At 45.8% G+C, this 18,836-nt stretch overlaps 1 protein-coding gene across 1 annotated transcript in view; it reads left to right on the top strand.

Moving 5' to 3' along the window:
• The window catches only part of PTTG1IP (PTTG1 interacting protein), a 273,566-nt gene that overhangs the window by 28,109 nt on the left and 226,621 nt on the right, over positions 1-18,836 (top strand). Inside the window, exon 2 of the mRNA XM_086955516.1 lies at positions 14,562-14,614. Within this exon, the coding sequence (XP_086811642.1) occupies positions 14,562-14,614 (53 nt within the window). The remainder of the gene's footprint in view (positions 1-14,561; positions 14,615-18,836) is intronic.

The following is an 18,836-nucleotide window of genomic DNA, read 5'->3' as shown; positions in this document are numbered from 1 at the left end:
AGCACCATAGTGATACTCCAAGAGCGGACACTGAACAATGGTTACATGGGTTTTTATAGCAAAGATCACACGCAAGGGATGCCCAGAGGTAAATAGAGCTTACGCATCTTTTCTTCTCCTCTTCCAAGGGCCTTGGGTACTGTGCTTAGCCAATTCCCTTTCAAAGGGAAGAATCGCTGCACTTCTGTGATATTTAAACTTCAAACACTGAGGAACATTTAGTCACATAATTACTTTTCAAATTCCCAACACATTCTGGGATGTTAAAATAAAAAGCCCAACTCTGCTCTTGGCTCGGATAAGACGAAGCATTATGGTAAGCTTAATGTGAATTAAAGAGGAAGCTACTTTGGAGAGCTGTTGAGTCCTACATGCTCATTAACCTTAAGCAAGCAGCAGCACCCACATGTAGCACTGCCCTGCCCTATAAGGAGCAGAACCTTGTAGTAATGTGCTTCTGTAGCGAAGCGTTGTGCAGCCGAGTAAATAAGACAAGCATTTGTAATGCAGTAGTTCTAGCATTTACGCAAGTTTGAGCTATTGACATTGTGAAAAACAATGCCTTTTGTTTTTGTTTTCGTTTTAAAAACATAAATAAAAGGCATTGTATTTTACAATGTCAATAGCTTAAACTCTGGTAACTGTGACACCTATTGCATTGCAAATGCTTGTTGTCAAATTGCGTAAGAGTGTGTTCAAGGGAGGTCTTCAGAATCTCCATAGCCACTGTGTCCCACAGTTTGTGGACTCAGTCTATGTGGGTGGGCGTGGTTTCCGTGCCCCATTTAGCACGAAGGGCCGGGGTCATGGCGTTCCCCCTGGCGCAGCAGAAAGGGTAAGTCAGGGGTTCCAGCAGTCCCAGTAGAATATAGTGCGGGATGTCCTTCGAGAAGATTTTGTCAATGTCTTTTAAGTACTTCCAATATCTTTTTAGTTTAGGACATCACCAGAGTAGATGGGTGAGAGTGCTTTTGTGTCCAAAATTCTGCCAGCAGGTGTCCGAAGTATGGGACTTCCACTACACCAGCCGGGCCGACGTTTAGTACCAGTAGTGGGGGGTTTTCAATAGGGACTCTCTTCCTGTGGCGTTGTAGGCTGACGTGCAGGTTCTATGTAGGATATTGGACCATTCCATTGGTGTGAACGGTACGATCCAGCTGGGCTTCCCACCGTCGATGGACAGGGAATTTACTGGGGTCAGACTGTGTATTTAGGAAATTGTAATAGTCGGAAGCTATGTGTTTGTCATCTTCGGTAAAGATCCATTTTTCAAAATGGTGTCCGTGATTTGGAAGCATGTGGGTGGGTTGCGGGCTGAGTGACCCAGTGCTTGATGGCTGTGTGGTGCCAGTGTTTGGAATTGGGATGATCATAATTGGCCTGGAGTTGTGGGAAGTCCATTGCTCCTGTACTATCACATATAAGATGCTCTGAGGTTGCGCGAGCTGGAAGGAATGTGAGGTTTCACATGATGGGCGCGAGGGGGAGACTGGGATGGACAGGCCTTTCTTAACCATAACTCTATCCTGTGCTCCTAGTCAAATGAGTGATGGATGAAATGTAAGCTCCCACAGGGCTGTGCTTTTTAGTAAGTCACAGGATTTTCATCGAGACCCCATGCCACACAGTGAGTTGTAGATATTGGATAAGGTCTAAAGTTGGCTCTAGACCCCCAATTACTGGCCAGTTTCTGATGGTAGAGTGAAAACACAGTGCAACTAACCAAAGGTGGTGAGTTAAAATAGGGTGATATGTCTAAACAAACTATTTTAATGGAAAACAAGGCACATCCCCTAATTAAAAAACAGGAACAGCGCAAACAGCAGTATGAAACAAATGACTGTCGCAATATGGGCAAGACGTCCCTTGGCTTTCATCAGGGCCACTGAGTGAACTAAATAATACACCAAATAAATCAGTGAAAAAGAAGGTATAGCTGTTAAGAACGATACAACCTGTGGGTGAGAAAAATGTACTTATTGATTTCAAGATTTACAAGATAGTATGGGAACACATGTGATTGCGAATCATGTAATGCATTGTACTAATAGGAGAATTATTTTTCCGCAGATTATTTTTGACATCCATTGGCATGAAGGATTAGAAAATAACTGTAGGTACAGGTTGCATCGTTCTTAACAGTTCACTAATTTTTCAACAGTAGCAACAAGTTAAGAGCAGTGGCCCTGATGAAAGCCAAGGGACGTCTTGCCCGGTAGGCAGAAACATGTTGGCCCATATTGCGACAGTCATTTGTTTCATACGGTTTCCCTTTAGGGGAGTCTCATGTGAGTCAATAATGCAGCTCAAAAGAAGACATACTGAAGGCAGTACAAGACTGAGGACCAATCTCTTTTGAGGGCAATAGGCTTTGTATATATCAAGAATGGTCACCTATCACATTCCTGAGGTACTGCGCTTTTAAGCGGCCCTTTCTCCTACCCTGTGAGACACCCATGATCTACTTTATTCATGCTCCAGGACTGCAAATCATTCATGCATGCAAATCTATGAAGGATACCAAAACTAGAGAACTATAGTTGCAGGTAAGTAACTTGTGTCTTGTTTTCAAACAGGCTTTGTTTGTTACCTTCTCTTTTGGGGCTTATAGTAAACAGAATTTAAATTACCCTGATCAATAGTTATCCTGGCCTCGGGTTCACCATCCCTGGTCAACTTGCTTAACTGTCCATTAGACAGTTGCTGATACCCCATTTCCATCATAGTTTGTAGAAAGCAGAAGCAGAGCAGGAGGCAAGGGAGTGTCTCTAGAAATTAGCACCCAGATTTAGGATACCAGGCCCTCTGATCTCCAGTGCGGACTTTCCCACCACAGGCCTGCAGTTTTTATTACCCCCTTCAAAACAGCATCTTGAAAAAGGAGTGCATATACTTGGTTGTAGCAAGTCTTGACAAGTCAGTACATCCTCAAAGTAGTTTCCTCCCTGTCTGATATTTCTCAGAAACACATGCCCTGATAGTAACACCTCACAGGTGCTGCATATGCAGTAGATGGAGATTTTTTTTACACCTGGGGTGCGATGCATTCATTAGCCTTTTGATATTTACAAATGTGAGGAATTTGACTGTCCAGGAAAGTTAAAGAATGCTAAGATCGGGCATCTCGTATTATGGATGAAGAAATAGAAAGTTTAAGTCCTAGATGTGAACTCTCATTGGGATCGGCAATCGTGAACGGTGGCTACATTGGTATTGGTGCTGCTTAATGAGAACTATTTGGAGAATTAGCATGAGGAGCAAAGAGGTTGTAATGTTTTTTTTTTTAAAAACAATCTCTATTGGTATTTTCATGTAGATAGCTTTCATATCATGAACAACAACAAACCAACGAGGTGTATGGTTATCCATTATACGACAGTGCAAAAACACACATTTCCAACATTTGTCAGCATGTGCCTACCCAAGCGATGTGTCTCCTGTACAAAGAATCAGTATGGACGTGAAAGTATACATTTGAACATAATAATATTGAAACTTGACAGCAGGACATCTTAAGTTACTCGCATTGCCCCACCCATATACATATCGTTCTCACACATTGATGAATTTACACATCTGCAGTTCCGGCAGCCACATCCCCGACATCCTCAAGTACATTTGTCCTTTCCTGAACCCAGGTGAGGAACGGTTCCCAAATCTCTCTTGGCCTGGAAGTGGGAGGCATTAACTCCCAGAACATAGCGAGCTGGATGTGGCAGTAGGTAACCTCCCTTATCCATTCCTTTATCGTATGTTTCCTTTTCCTCCCCCAATGGACAGCTATTTGGCGTTTGGCGAACAATAACAATAAGGCATGCAGTTTGCGTTTTTTTTACATGTGTATCTTTAACATACCCTAACACTCCCACAAGAGGAGAAGGTGGCAGTGCTAATCCCAGGATCTGATTGATAGACATGAAGATGCGGGTCCAATAATCAGTAAGTGCCTGACACTCCCATGTCATATGTAAGAAGGAGGGTGAGAACCCCCGCACAGTGCCAGCAGCAGCTATCATCCCTAAGCCCCATTCGATGTAAACTAATGGGTGTTCTGTAATACCGATGCAGAAACTTGAAATTAATCAAGCAGAGTCTATAATTAGGGGACAATTCAGTCAATTGGGTATAGCAGTAGGTCCATTGCTCCTCAGTCAGGGGGGCGGTATTAGTTCTGCATTCCATTTATGCCGAGCGCTTGGCTCTGTCACTGGGGCATGTGTAAAGCCCAGTGATAAGTCTATGTGGTGATGGTGTACGCAGCAAATTCTCCAGGGCCGCCAAAGCGGCGGTTGGGTAGGGAATTCAGGGTGCAGTGTGCGACAGGGAGGTTGTAATGGTTGACACCAGTTCAAGCATTAAAAACTATTGGCCTGAAATTCTATTGCGTGTTTGTCATCACCTATCCAAATAATTGAAACTTGCAGGGTGAAGTGGAAACTCGCACATAACTGGTTGGTAGCTCCAGAGGGGGGGTGAGACTGTAAGTTCTGAGAAGAGTGAGGGTGTGGCCTCCCACTCCACCCCTCCAACCATTTCCATTGTCTAGTAAGGAGTGTCCTTCATATTGTGTTGTAGTAATGTATGTTTTGTAATTGCTATTGATGTGTAACTATCACATTGTTTGATAGAGGTTGCATGCTATGTGTAATTAACAAATAGACCCAGTCCCATGATTTGAAACTAATGACAGAGAGGGCAAAAGACGGAATTTTCAAACCGCAAAATACTACGTAAGCGTACGAACCTTACTGCCAAACAATAAGGTTGCTTGCTAAACTACACGTCCTGTTCCCAGCAGAAGCGGTCGCTCCTCACGCTGCTCCCCTCCCTGCCTACAGCCTGGTATCGTAGCGCTATACCGCCAGACTGCTCGCCTCACTCCCACATCTGCTATTGGCTGATTGATTTCCATTATTAGATCGTAGCGCTAGATTGCCTGTTTATTCATTGATTTCCATTATTAGATCGTAGCGCTAGATTGCCAAAGTGCGCTTTTACTATCTTTTCAATTGTGCTGTGCTGCCTGTTGATTTGATCTGTGCCTGATTGTGCCGGTGCCACTGCCATTTGCATCACGTTTACGCTGATTTGATTGTGCCCCAATCCTGTTTCGCTTTTGGCTTGCTGCCATTTTGTTGTTGTTGTTGTGCCTCCCTGCCCGGATCTCCACCCCGCTCCCGCCTCCCAGCTGCTCCTCCTTCCAACTGATACTGTTAGCCCCGCTCTCCCGCTATAGCGCTGTGACCGTCCTGTTCCCAGCAGAAGCGGTCGCTCCTCACGCTGCTCCCCGCCCTGCCTACAGCCTGGTATCGTAGCGCTATACCGCCAGACTGCTAGCCTCGCTCCCACATCTGCTATTGGCTGATTGATTTCCATTATTAGATCGTAGCGCTAGATTGCCTGTTTATTCATTGATTTCCATTATTAGATCGTAGCGCTAGATTGCCAAAGTGCGCTTTTACTATCTTTTCAATTGTGCTGCGCTGCCTGTAGATTTGATTTGTGCCTGATTGTGCCGGTGCCACTGCCATTTGCATCGCGTTTACGCTGATTGTGCCCCAATCCTGTTTCGCTTTTGGCTTGCTGCCATTTTGTTGTTGTTGTTGTGCCTCCCTGCCCGGATCTCCACCCCGCTCCCGCCTCCCAGCTGCTCCTTACTCGCCCCTCCCCTTCCACTATCCACATATGACAAATGCCTCCGCGCGCAGCGTCTACGCGCAGCGGTCGCGCCTCATGCGCGCCTTATGCGCGCCGAAGGTGCGCCAAAGGTAAGCCCGTCTACGCCCGTCCGCGCCTGGACCGCGCCCAGCGCTAGACCCCCTGCTCCCCGCAAATCCCACTCCACCCGCATTACCTACGACGCCGCAACCCTCTCAGCCCTTAACCCCGGCCGCCTACCAAACTGCCACCAAGCCGCCCCAGGACACACCCATGGACCCTTCACTGGCCACTCCTGCAAGTTCGACTGCATCAGGACCCACACCAAACCCACAATCTCCAAACAGAGCTCCGACACTAACCACCTTAAATGCTTCCTGCTCAATACCCGCTCAGTCCACAGACACTCCATCGAACTCTGGGACTTACTCGACACTACATCGCCGGACGTCGCCTTCCTTACAGAAACCTGGATGAACGCCTCATCAGCCCCGACATCGCCATAGCCATCCCGGACATCTACAAGATCATCCGAAAAGATCGCAGCAACCAAACAGGAGGAGGCATCGCCATTGTCCATAAGAAAACCATCCGCATCACGACCAGTTCCGATGATAACCTCGCTACCGCTGAACACCTTCACTTCCAAATCCACACCGACCCCAAAACCACACTCAGAGGCACCCTCATCTACAGACCCCCAGGACCCCGCACACAATTCAGCGAAGACATCGCCGACTTCATCAGCCCACATGCCCTCCCATCCGAGAACTACATTCTACTGGGGGACCTCAACTTTCACCTGGAAAAGAAAAACAACAACACCACCACCCTCCTGGACAACCTGGCCAATCTCTGACTCAAACAACTCGTTGACACCCCCACCCACTTTGCCGGACACACGCTTGACCCTATCTTCACCTCCAGCAAGCACATCTCCTTCGATCACACCACAGCTCTCCACTGGACGGACCACAGCTGCGTTCACTTCAATTACAAAAAGTCCACGACCCACAACCCCCCACAACCTATTCCCCGAAGAAACTGGAACAAAATCACCACCGACCAGCTCCTCACATCGCTTCACCAAAACCCCCCTGCCAATTCATCGGACCCTAACCAAGCAGCCACCAACATCACACAATGGAACACCCACAGCGCCGACGAACTAGCACCCTTGACAAACCATCTAATCAAGCAAGGTAGCAAAAAAGCCCCCTGGTTCAACAATGACCTTAAAAAATCCAAGAAGTTCTGTCGTACTCTCGAGAGAACCTGGAGAAAAAACCCAACCACTGACAACCTATCCACGTTCAGGAACGCCACCCGCAAACACCACCATACTGATCCGATCCACCAAGAAATCAGCATTCAAGGATCGACTTGACAACAATGCCCAAAACAGCAAGGAACTATTCAACATCGTCAAAGAATTCACCAACCCCTCCGCCGGCACTAACGACATCACTCCCTCCCAAGACCTCTGCGACTCTCTAGCCTCATTCTTCCACAACAAAATCGCCGAAATACATAACAGCTTTGAAAACCAGTCCGAAGACCAGTCCACTCCACCCACCTCCGAACCAAAACCGAACTCTAACAACCTTTGCGCTTGGAACCCTATCACCACCGAAGACACCATCCGCTTGATGAACTCCATCCACTCAGGATCACCAACCGACCCATGTCCCCACCACATCCACCCCATCTCCGCGATGTCATTAACTGTTCCCTCAACTCCGCTACCTTCCCGGAAAGCTGGAAACATGCAGAACTCCGCGCCCTTCTGAAGAAACCCACGGCAGACCCAACCGAACTTAAGAACTACCGCCCCATCTCGCTCCTCCCATTCCCTGCTAAAGTCATCGAAAAAGCCGTCAACAGTCAGCTCGCCGCCTTCCTCGAATCCAACAAATCCCTCGACCCTTCACAGTCCGGCTTCCGAGCCAAACACAGCCCCGAAACCGCCCTCATCGCTGCAACAGACGACATCCGAACACTACTGGACAACGGAGAAACAGTTGCTCTCATCTTACTCGACCTCTCCGCAGCCTTCGACACAGTCTGTCATAGCACCCTCATACAACGCCTCAGCAACGTCGGAATACAAGGAAAGGCATTGGACTGGATCATCTCGTTCCTCACCGGAAGAACACAGAGAGTTCGCCTCCCCCCCCTTTCAAATCAGAGGCCACCGAAGTCATCTGCGGCGTACCACAAGGATCATCACTCAGTCCCACCCTCTTCAACGTATACATGAGTCCCCTCGCTTCCATCGCACGCCAACACAACCTCAACATCATCTCCTACGCAGACGACACCCACCTGATCCTCTACTTCACCAAAGACCCAAACACCGCCAAAACCAACTTACACGAAGGAAAGAAAGAAGTAGCCGAGTGGATGAAGAACCGCCGTTTAAAACTAAACTCGGACAAAACAGAAGTCCTCATTCTAGGGCCATCCCCCTCTGCCTGGGACGACTCATAGTGGCCTCCGGCCCTCGGAACCGCACCCATACCTACAGACTATGCACGTAACCTGGGCTTCATCCTGGACTCCTCCCTCTCGATGACCAGACAAGTCAACGCCGTCTCATCATCTTGCTTCAACATCCTACGAATGCTCAAAAAAAATCTTCCGTTGGGTCCCCACCGATACAAGAAAGACGGTCACCCACACACTGGTCACAAGCCGACTGGATTACGGAAACACCCTTTACGGCAGAACCACAGCCAAACTACAGAAAAAACTCCAACACATCCAAAACGCCTCAACCAGACTCATATTGGACATCCCTCGGCAAGCTCACATTTCCGGCCACCTGAAAGACCTCCATTGGCTCCCTGTCAAGAAGAGAATAACGTTACGTCTCCTGACCCACGCACACAAAGCCCTCTACGACCTAGGACCCGAATGCCTCAACACGCGTCTTTCCTTCTACACCCCCTCCCGACAACTACGATCGTCCAATCAAGCCCTCGCCGCAATTCCGCGCATCCACAGATCCACCATGGGGGGAAGATCCTTCTCCTACTAGCGGCCAAAACCTGGAACTCTCTCCCCACCCACCTCCGCCTTACACAGAACCACCTCTCCTTCAGAAAGCAACTATAAACGTGGATATTCGATAAGTAAAACATCTCCCTCCCCCAAGCGCCTTGAGACCCTCTGGGTGAGTAGTGCGCTATACAAATTTTGGAACTTGAACATGGAGAAACTGTTTCACAATCTTGCAGTAACGTTTGTTACTTTCACTTTGGGAGGGTTTTGCATGTTATATTAAATTATTTAAATCTTACTCCAATACGAAAACATTCACAGTGTAGCAGTGTAACCGAGTGGGAGAAACAGGTCGGAATCTGGTAGTTCTGGGTAAATAAGGCTTTATTTTAACAAAGGTTTTCTTCTTTTTCTTTAACAGTCTTTCTCAGGAAGGAGCAGCTGGGTCCGTGGTTGCTTGGGACAGGGTGAGGGTTCTCCATGAGCTGACCTCCCGCAGGTACAAACTTCAGGGCTTGTAGGCTCTTCTTCTGGGATAGCCACACTCCTCCGTGAGTGTGGCTGGGTGAAGCACCGTAACGTTGGCCTCCTGGCTTCTCGTCTGCTTCTCAGTCGTCGTCTCTTCCGTTCTTCTCTTCTCCGTCCTTCGCTCTCCGGTCTTGCACATCAGCCTTCACTTGTTCTTCCTGGTCGGTAACGTCACCCGCCGACTGTAGGTCTTCCTCTCTTTTCATCTGTGAGCCGGCTACGTCACTCCCGGGCGGTCCTTGCCATACAGGATACGCCCCTTTAAAGTGGAACATGTCTTCTTCCTCGTTTTGTTTGCCCCAGATATGATCACTTTCGTCCCAGTCGTTCTGCGAGGAGCAGAGAGAGGGTAAAGTCGAGGTGTCAGCCAACCACCAGTCACTTGAGGGGGTATTATGTATCATGGGACAGGGTTCCCGGTTACATACCTCCCCCCCTGGATTCTCCCGATCGGGCAGAAGTGCGGACCGGGACAGGAAGTCAGCATTATTGTCTTGTCCTTTTCTATGCTTAATAATCATGGCAAACGGCTGTAAAAACTAAAACCACCTAAGAATCCTGGGATTCGTTTTTATACATCCACTGTAGTGGAGCGTGGTCGGTGTAGAGGACAAACGGTTTGCCTTCCAGGTAGTACATCAATTTGTCGACCGCCCAACGTATAGCCAAGCATTCTTTCTCTATGGTTGGGTACCTGGCCTCACGAGGGTGCAACTTCCTGCTGATATACAGTAATGGGTGTTCCAACCCATCTGTACCTATTTGAGATAGTACGGCTCCTAGGCCCGTGTTGGAAGCGTCAGTGGCTAAGAAAAAGGTTTCCTCAAAATTCGGGGAAATTAACACTGGACTGGTAGTAATAGCTGTTTTTAACTGGATAAATGCTTGTTTTGCTGCCTATGGGGGTTGTTGTATCTCTTTCTTACTGATGCTTTTCCTCAAAAGATTAGTCAATTGAGAAGCCATTTGTGCAAAGTTAGGCAGAAAGCTCTGGTAATAGCCAATCCGCCCTAAAAAACGCTCCGAGTTCTTTCTTTGAGGATGGGAACGGAGTGTTTACTATGGCCTTTACTTTTTCCTCTTGCGGGGCTATGACTCCGTCGCCTAACATGTACTCCAAGTATTTTACCCTTTTTACGGCTCTTGATTTTTTTGAATTGACATGCAAACCAGCTGCTCGCAAAGCTGATAGTATATTTTGTATGTGCGAGAGATGTTCTGTTCATGAGGAACTAAAAATCACTATATCATCGAGATATACGGAACAATAATCAGTATGCTGTTTTAAAACTTCATTCATCGGCCTCTGGAACGTAGCCGGGGCTCCATGGAGCCCAAACGGCAGTACATTGAACTCATAAAGCCCGTCCTCAGTGGCGAATGCTGTTTTGTGTTTGTCCTCTACACGAAGGGGTACTTGCCAGTACCCCTTTGTGAGGTCCAGCGTAGTGATATATTTGGCCTCTCCGATCTTTTCTATCAATTTGTCCACCCTTGGTATAGGGTAGGCATCACAGGCTGATATAGCATTCAAAGCTCGAAAGTCCATACAAAATCGCGTGGACCCATCTGGTTTGGGAATCATTACGAGTGGGGGCGACCAACTACTGTGGGAGGGTCGTATCACTCCTAGCTTTAGCATGTCTTGTACCTCGCGCCTGACATCTTGTCATCTGGCAGCAGGTATTCTATAGGGTCCCATTTTTATATGGGCCCCCTTCTCTGTCTCAATTCTATGTTCTATGAGGTTGGTCCTCCCTGGTTTGTCAGAGAACATTGGGGCAAAAGGTTGCAAGCTCGCCTTCAGTTCTTTTTTCATGGTGGGGCTTAATTCTTCATTTATAGGTAACTGTTCTAAAGTTGTTGTGTCTTTGGTGGTTGGTAAAACCAACTGGGTTGATTTCGGTACTGGACCCAACCATTTTTCAGAATGTTTATGTGAAAACATTGTGTTCGTGAGGGTGATATCCTTACTCTATAGGTGGTTTGGCCCAAAGTTTCGATTATCTGGTAGGGCCCTGCCCATTCTTTGTGAAACTTCTTGCCGGAGGCAGGCAAGAGAACTAATGTCCAGTCTCCCTTATCCATATGTCGCCACTTCTTTCCTTGGTTATAATATTTAGCTTGTTTGTGTTGGCTTTTTTCTAAGTTGGAGTATGCTAGATCTCTTAACTTTCCCAACTTGCTCCTTAACATCTGGGTGTATTCCAGTATGGATCTACTTTCTTCCTTTTCCTCATTTTCCCAAATGTCCCTGGTTATGTCGAGCAAGGTTCTTGGTTTTCTCCCATATAATAATTCGAAGTGAGAGTAACCCGTACTGCTCTGGGGTTGGGCTCTGAGGAGGTAAAGGGCCAGAGGCAATAGCATGTCCCAATCCTTGTTCTCTAAAGACAACATTTTGTGCAAGGTGGACTTTAAGGTGCGATTATACCTTTCCACCAAACCATCAGTCTGTGGGTGGTATCCTGAAGTCTTAATTTGGTGGATGTATAGCGATTTACATACTTCCTGCATGAGTCTAGAGACAAATAGGGTCCCCTGGTCCGTTAATCTCTCTTTTGGAAACCCCACTCTGGAAAACAATTCTATGAACTTTTCTGCTATGTTCTTTGTAGTGGGAGCTTTAAGCGCAAAGGCCTCCGGAAACCGCGTAGCGTAGTCCACGATGACCAGGGCATACAAATGGCCTTTTGCTGTTTGGGTAAGGGGCTGATCAAGTCCATCCCTACCCTTTCGAACGTGGCTCCTATAATAGGGAGAGGTTGCAGAGGAACAGAAGGGGGTTTGTTTAGACTTAGTTTTTGGCATATCTCACAAGTTTTGCAAAAGTCTGAGGCTTCTTTGTAAATTCCTGGCCAATAAAAGTCCTCTAAAATGTTCTGAAGGGTTTTTTCTGCTCCTGCATGCCCTGTATGGGCATAGTAGAGAACTTGTTCTCTGAAGGGTTTGGGAACCCCAACTGTTTTGGGTCTTGTGCCTTACCCTCCCTATAATAAGTCATGTTCAATCACAAATCTGGGGAAGGAGACCTTCGGGCTAGACTGGTTTAGGTGAGCCGCTTCCCAAGCATTAAAAAGGGAAGAATCATTGGCCTGTGCGAACTTGACATTCCGGTCTAAGACCCAAGGTTCTGAGGCCAGTAGGGTAGGGGCAAGATCTGTCCTCGATTGTTGACCTTCTCTCACTTCTTTTTGGAACATATTAAAAAAATCAGGATTATCTACCCCTATGATTAAATCCTCTGGTAGAGTTTCTATTACTCCTACCTTCACTGTACAGGGGGTCTGCCTAAAGGAGTCGGGGTGATCAAAGCAACCGGATATGGTTTCACGTCACTGTGCACACATCAAATGTGCACTGTTGTCCCTGGAAGGACCAGGGAATTTTGTATCACCGATTGCCTGCACCCGAATCCAGCAAGGCTTTTATGGTCTTTTTATTTACGTTAACACGTACGTAAAAGGATGAGCCCATTTCCGCTGAGTACATCACCGCTCTGGGGACGTAGCCGACTTCCATTGGCTCTTCAGGGGGCTTCCTTCGGGGGCACATACGGGCAATATGGCCCCATTCCCCACACTCGTAACACTGAGGTGATTTCATTGGTGAAACTTCAAATTTGAAAGGTCGGGTTCTTCCTGTATCAGTTACCCGGTTTGGGTTTCTTGTCCACCTTCTGAGTCGTTGAGGCTTTTGTTGTTTTGTCCCCGTCCCAAGTCAAAGAACGAGGTTGGGTCCTGGAGTAATTTGTAGCCATTTCTATGGCTTGAGCGGGGGTGAGGCCAGAGTGCTGCTTTAGACAACGCTGCGTCCCATATGGCAGGGCCTCCATAAATTTTTCAAGGTAGATGCTATTCATTATGTCTTCCTTACTCCTGCTTTCGGGCTGTAGCCATTTTTCTGCCGCAGCCTTCAGTCTAAAGAATAAGGTCTTGGGGTTTTCGCCTTGGGTCCCTTTTTTTTTTCTAAATCACACCCTGTATGCTTCTTCGTCTAATCCTAAATGATCTAGTATCAAGGTCTTGATTTCCTGGTAGGGGGTGTTTCCTGTGGGATTGGCCACCTGATAGGCCTCTTGGGCAGGTCCAGTTAACAAAGGAGCTAAGAAAAATGGCAATTTTTCTTCCGGCCATCCGCAGGCTCTTGCTGCCCTTTCGAAATTTGTAAGGAAAGCGTTGGGTCGTCTCCTGCTAGGTATTTTTGTAAGGCGACTCCCGATGGGTGTGGCAAAGGTTGTCTTCTTTCAGGGGGAACCAGAGTCCCTGGTTCTTTGATAGCCCTTTGTAGTCCTTCCAGCTGGGCGGTCATGGCGCTTTTAAACACCTCTCGATCCTCCTGTGCCGAAGTCATTTGGCGCTCGACCGCCCACTCTAGTTTTTCTTGGCCCTTGATCAAATGCTGTATTAACTGATCCATTGCTGGGGTTGCAAGGGAAAGGTCGGATCCCACTTCTGACACCACTTGTACCGAGTGGGAGAAACAGGTCGGAATCCGGTAGTTCTGGGTAAATAAGGCTTTATTTTAACAAAGGTTTTCTTCCTTTTCTTTAACAGTCTTTCTCGGGAAGGAGCAGCTGGGTCCGTGGTTGCTTGGGACAGGGTGAGGGTTCTCCGGTTGTAGGCTCTTCTTCTGGGATAGCCACACTCCTCCGTTAGTGTGGCTGGGCGAAGCACCGTAACGTTGGCCTCCTGGCTTCTCGTCGTCATCTCTTCCGTTCTTCTCTTCTCCGTCCTTCGCTCTCCAGTCTCGCGCATCTGCCTTCACTTGTTCTTCCTAGTGGGTGACATCACCCGCCGACTGTAGGTCTTCCTCTCTTTTCACCTGTGAGCTGCCGGCTACGTCACTCCCGGGCGGTCCTTGCCATACAGGATACGCCCCTTTAAAGTGGAACACGTCTTCTTCCTCGTCTTGTTGGCTCCAGGTATGATCACTTTCTTCCCATTCGTTCTGCGAGGAGCAGAGAGAGGGTAAAGTCGAGGTGTCAGCCAACCACCAGTCACTTGAGGGGGTATTATGTATCGTGGGACAGGGTTCCCAGTTACAAGCAGTTTTTCATTTTTCAAAGACCAGTAGTCTTCCTGGTGAAAATAATTACAGTTGCAAAATAATTTCCTGGGCGGTACACAAGGCTAGCAAATTGGAAGACTAGATGGGTTTTCAATAATGTAAACATCAGTTCAGTGTTGGAAATGCTTCTCCTAATTTCATCAAAGATGGGCTAAATGCTGACATTGTACAGTTTCATATGACTACTAAATCTCTAGTTGGTTGTTCTTCACCATGTGAAGGTTACAAAAGTATCTCATGTTATGCTTTGCTTTCAACGCTCTTTTCAAACGACATGATAACAGAGAACTTTTTTTTCACAGAATGCTCTAAATTTACCAATACCACCTGTGAACAGTGCCTGAAGAATGTCACAGTAAGTACAATATCGCATGTTTTGTTTTGTTTCCTATATTAGCATTTATATAGTGCTTAATACCACGGGGTGGGGCACTACAGTGCATTATCGGACAGGTACCATGGTACCCTGTGGAAGAGTATGTGACTGACAGAGTGTATTTGTTGTGACCAGATGGATGTTCTTACCTTGTCTTGGGGTGCAGCAGATATCAGTGCCTTAGAGGAGGTGGTGTTAGAGGTATTTGCACTGACTGTAATTATATGACAGCAGTAATTAACTCTTAAAGTTCCATATTACACTTTATGGTTTCAGGTCATACCCATGTTGGCTGCAGCACTTGGGTCAGTCACTCTAATGTTTTGTGAGTTTGAGAGGAGAGGGATGAGAAAAGGGTAAAGGGGCAGAGATCTACCTAATTAGTTACGGGTAGTCCAGCTGGAAGAAGAGATTAGGTGGACTTAAACAAATATACAGCTCCATAGCACTAATCTAGCCAGAGACGACGTATGCATATACTCCAAACGAAAAACTGCATGTTATTAAAGGAAAGTCCTTTAGTCCATATGACAAGATGTTCAAGGGAAAGATGCTGCCAGATGAGTAACTATATACCAAATGTAAGTTGCTAACATAAACAGTAGCTATGCAACCTTTTAAAGTCAAGGATATCCAGGTCCACCTCATGAGTGAGAAAAGAAGTGGAACTGCAATCAAGCAAAAGCCACATAAGCCTTCAAGGTAACCATTTCACAAATTCTGCTTGGACTAAGGAGGTCAAAATTGGGAACAAAGGTGTTGTCCCCATACCCCCGCTACAGAAGGCTCCTAAAGACGTGCAACTTTTAGTTTGGCCACGGTTCAAACCCTTGTCAGGCCAGCCTCATTCACATTTGAGTGTAAGTGACGGAATGCTTGGTAGTTTGCGGCCCTGATAGAACACAAACAAATTGGCCTGCCTTGTTATGCTTCTGATCTTTTTCATCTTCAGCCCAGTACTTTTTCAGAAACTCTTACTTTTTTTTGGGTTACATAAGGATGGATGATTCTTCTCCTGCCCTTATAGATTTTTCTCCCAAACAACTTCCACTTTCTTTATTAGTTCAGAATGGCATTTTAGGGTTAAAAACATAATGTTAAGGAAGGAGACTTACCGTGCTTCTTTTGTTTTGACCAGTCTCATTTTGGTCAATCCTGGTGCAGTTCTTCTCTCACCTGTAAGCTTTTATCTATGTCTTCTCCACAAGTTAACTTTCATTCTGAGCTCCTATGCGTGGTCTCTTCTCACTCTTCTCCTCAACTTCCATTCTAGCTAGAGGTCTTTCTTGCAAACCATAGTAGCCAAACAGGTGCCATTTCCTGTTCTAGACAACAATCATAGTATGTTGATTGATTCTTTTGGATGCTGCAACTCTTATCTGCCCTGGGAGAAAGAAGCTTGCGAGGGTATGATGTATCCAAGAACTTCTGTCTTCAGTAATTTTAGGGGAAAATCAAACTACCCCTACTACTTGAAGGCTGGCAGCAATAATACCTTGGGCATTTTCTTGGGAATTTGGTTCCATTCTCCTAATACTTACCATTACAGGGATATCGCCTGCAACCTGCTTTTATCATCTTTTTAACGTTGAAGGCCTGGTCAGCTAGTAGTTTTTAGTCACCCTTCACCTTGACTACAAATGTCTTGGTGGCAGGGTTGATTGTCAGTGCCCTGGGAGAGAGGTACTTTGTTCATACATATGGTATTACATTCTGTTTTAGCGCTTATACCCATCCTTTTACAAAAAAACAAAAACAACTTTGCAGACATAAATACTGCCCAGGTTGGACACAGTTATCTGTCGTAATTAATAACATGAGGAGAAACCTCACTGTCTGGAGAACACCATGTGACGCAGATAACATGACGTAGTGGAAGAAGAAAGGTGGAGTGTATTAAAGAGGGGGAGGAACAGGAAACGTCAATATCACAATTGCCCTCCAGGGGGGTCTGGTTTGAAGTGGATACTTAAAGAGGACCAATCGTGTGTACATTACAATTGTAGCAAGTAGAAAACCAATTCACAGAAAAAATAGGCCCCACCCGGGGCCGCCCATCAGTCGTAATTAATAAAACAAGCAGAAATCTGACCATCTGGAGAAGATCAGTCTCTAGGCTTGTCTAATATGGCGTAGCAGAAGGAGAGTGGGCGATAGTTATGTGGGCGAATCGAAGAAGGCCAAGATCACATTAGCCATTTCAAGGGGCAGCCATTAAATGTGAGGATCTAAACACCACCAGTCCTAGTTTATATCCTTCAAAACATTTCTTTCTTTTTAGTTGAAAACAGTGCTCTGTGTTAATTGCTCAAAGATTACGCTGTCATTGTAAACCAAGGAAAATCTGCTTCTCCCCGCCTTGCCCTCCGTTTTGGGGTTATGTCTGGAAATGTGGGTTTTTCAAAACATTGCAGAAACATTTGTTGAGGTATGTTACAATACAAAATATTAATGGTGTCCAAAGAAATGCCAAGAATACAATACTTAGTAAAACTCGCATTAAGAGGTACTAGAGAGCAGTAAAAAGGAACCTAAAAGCTTCATGAATCCACAGGGACCAACAAGTTAACAAAGCCAATACAGCAGGCTACTCAAGCTATAGTAAATGTACCAGTGTAACTAAGAATATTTTCTTCCATTTAGAACAGCAGTGGGAGAACTTTTACAAATCTGTGGTGACTGCTTATAGAAAGGGATTCAGGAATACTTTTCAGTGGTAATTGGTCATTTTCGTCTGTTTTACAATTCTGTCTTTATTGATGGGAAAATACTTCCTTGTAGTCAGTCCTGCTGCACCGGTTTATCTTTGCTGGTATATGCCCCATATGGAAGTATTTGCATCAATTAGACTGAACCCCATTTTAGAGCAAAGTGGCATTGGAAAATATTTGGAATCTTGCACTCAAAATACGATTAGCTCTGAGGTTGCCCTAAAGAAAAACTCCCTCCCCTCGTTCTCCCTTTCTCCCTATCCCCCTTGCTTTCAATAAACCTGAACACAGCGTGGAGTTTAATAATCTGGATTAAAAATTGCAACCACAGGGTTGAAACTTGCGGAGTAGAATTTGAAACAAATTATCACTACATGTGTTACAATCCTCAGATATTACATAGCTGTTAACGATCTCTCTGTGACGAGGGACAACAATCCCATCCCCCTGAACCCATATTTAGCCCTCCTTTAGAAACTCATTGGAAACCCCAAAGAACATACTAACTGCTATCTCCGCTGTTATTTAATAAGGTAATATTTTATTGTGTTTTATGCATCCTCCGCGAAATTGCAGTACTGAGTCTTCTCTGTGATAATCATGTTGTGGGAGCATCTTATTCAGTTGGAGTCCATAGGGCATCTTATCTGCACTGTTTTCCTTACCAGTATTCTCATTTAACAAATTGTTCATAGAAAAGGGAGAACAGCAAACTGTTTAATATGCCATTAAGGAACAACATCATATTCTTTGTGAAGAGATGTTCTGTAGTCATAAAGTAATCATACTGTTGTATAATGAAATTAATATTGCAGAAAAAAGGTTGGGGTTCGATTCTTCAAGGTCCTTAATGGTGAATCAGTTGATCCATGATAGTTATCTCGTGGAGGTTGTTGGAGGAGAGAGTATGTGACGGTTGGCACAAATAATATAAATTCAGATGAGAAATGCTCCCTTATATATTTGCTCTTTTTGAATGCTGCTACTTCGGGCGTGCTCTGTGCATCATGCGAGGATCTTGGTTGTGATTCTCTACACAAAGTCAGCAGCAGTACTTTAAATAGAACAGTTCCAGTAAATTCGTGCTTTACACACAATGATGCCTGCAAAAGTCCATCCAGTATTTCTGAGAAGTTTGTTCTGTACCTATGCAAGATCCTGAAACAGAAGATCACAAAACGATTATTAGAGCCCTTTGACAGTACTCGAGTAGATCACAGGACTTAATTTGGCTTCAGACCAGTGAGCGGGGGTTGGGGCACTCTAGCAGAACTAAAATACTTTTATTGTCCATTAAGATGAGGGTTTTCAGTCAGTAGACAGTGGGATCCAACTGCCTCGATAATGAATGGGTGTTTCAGGAGGCACTACTTTGTTGCAAACTGAAGTCAGCAAACCGGATTAAACATCAGTCCAACATGAAAAGGTGGATGCTTATCACACCCTAGCAATTTTCTGGCTACAGTTTCAGAATGCATTTTAATTTTCCA

Source organism: Lissotriton vulgaris, chromosome 2_1, assembly GCF_964263255.1.
Source record: "Lissotriton vulgaris chromosome 2_1, aLisVul1.2, whole genome shotgun sequence".
In the NCBI taxonomy this organism is placed as follows: domain Eukaryota; kingdom Metazoa; phylum Chordata; class Amphibia; order Caudata; family Salamandridae; genus Lissotriton; species Lissotriton vulgaris.
This window is presented reverse-complemented; position numbering and strand designations above follow the sequence as displayed.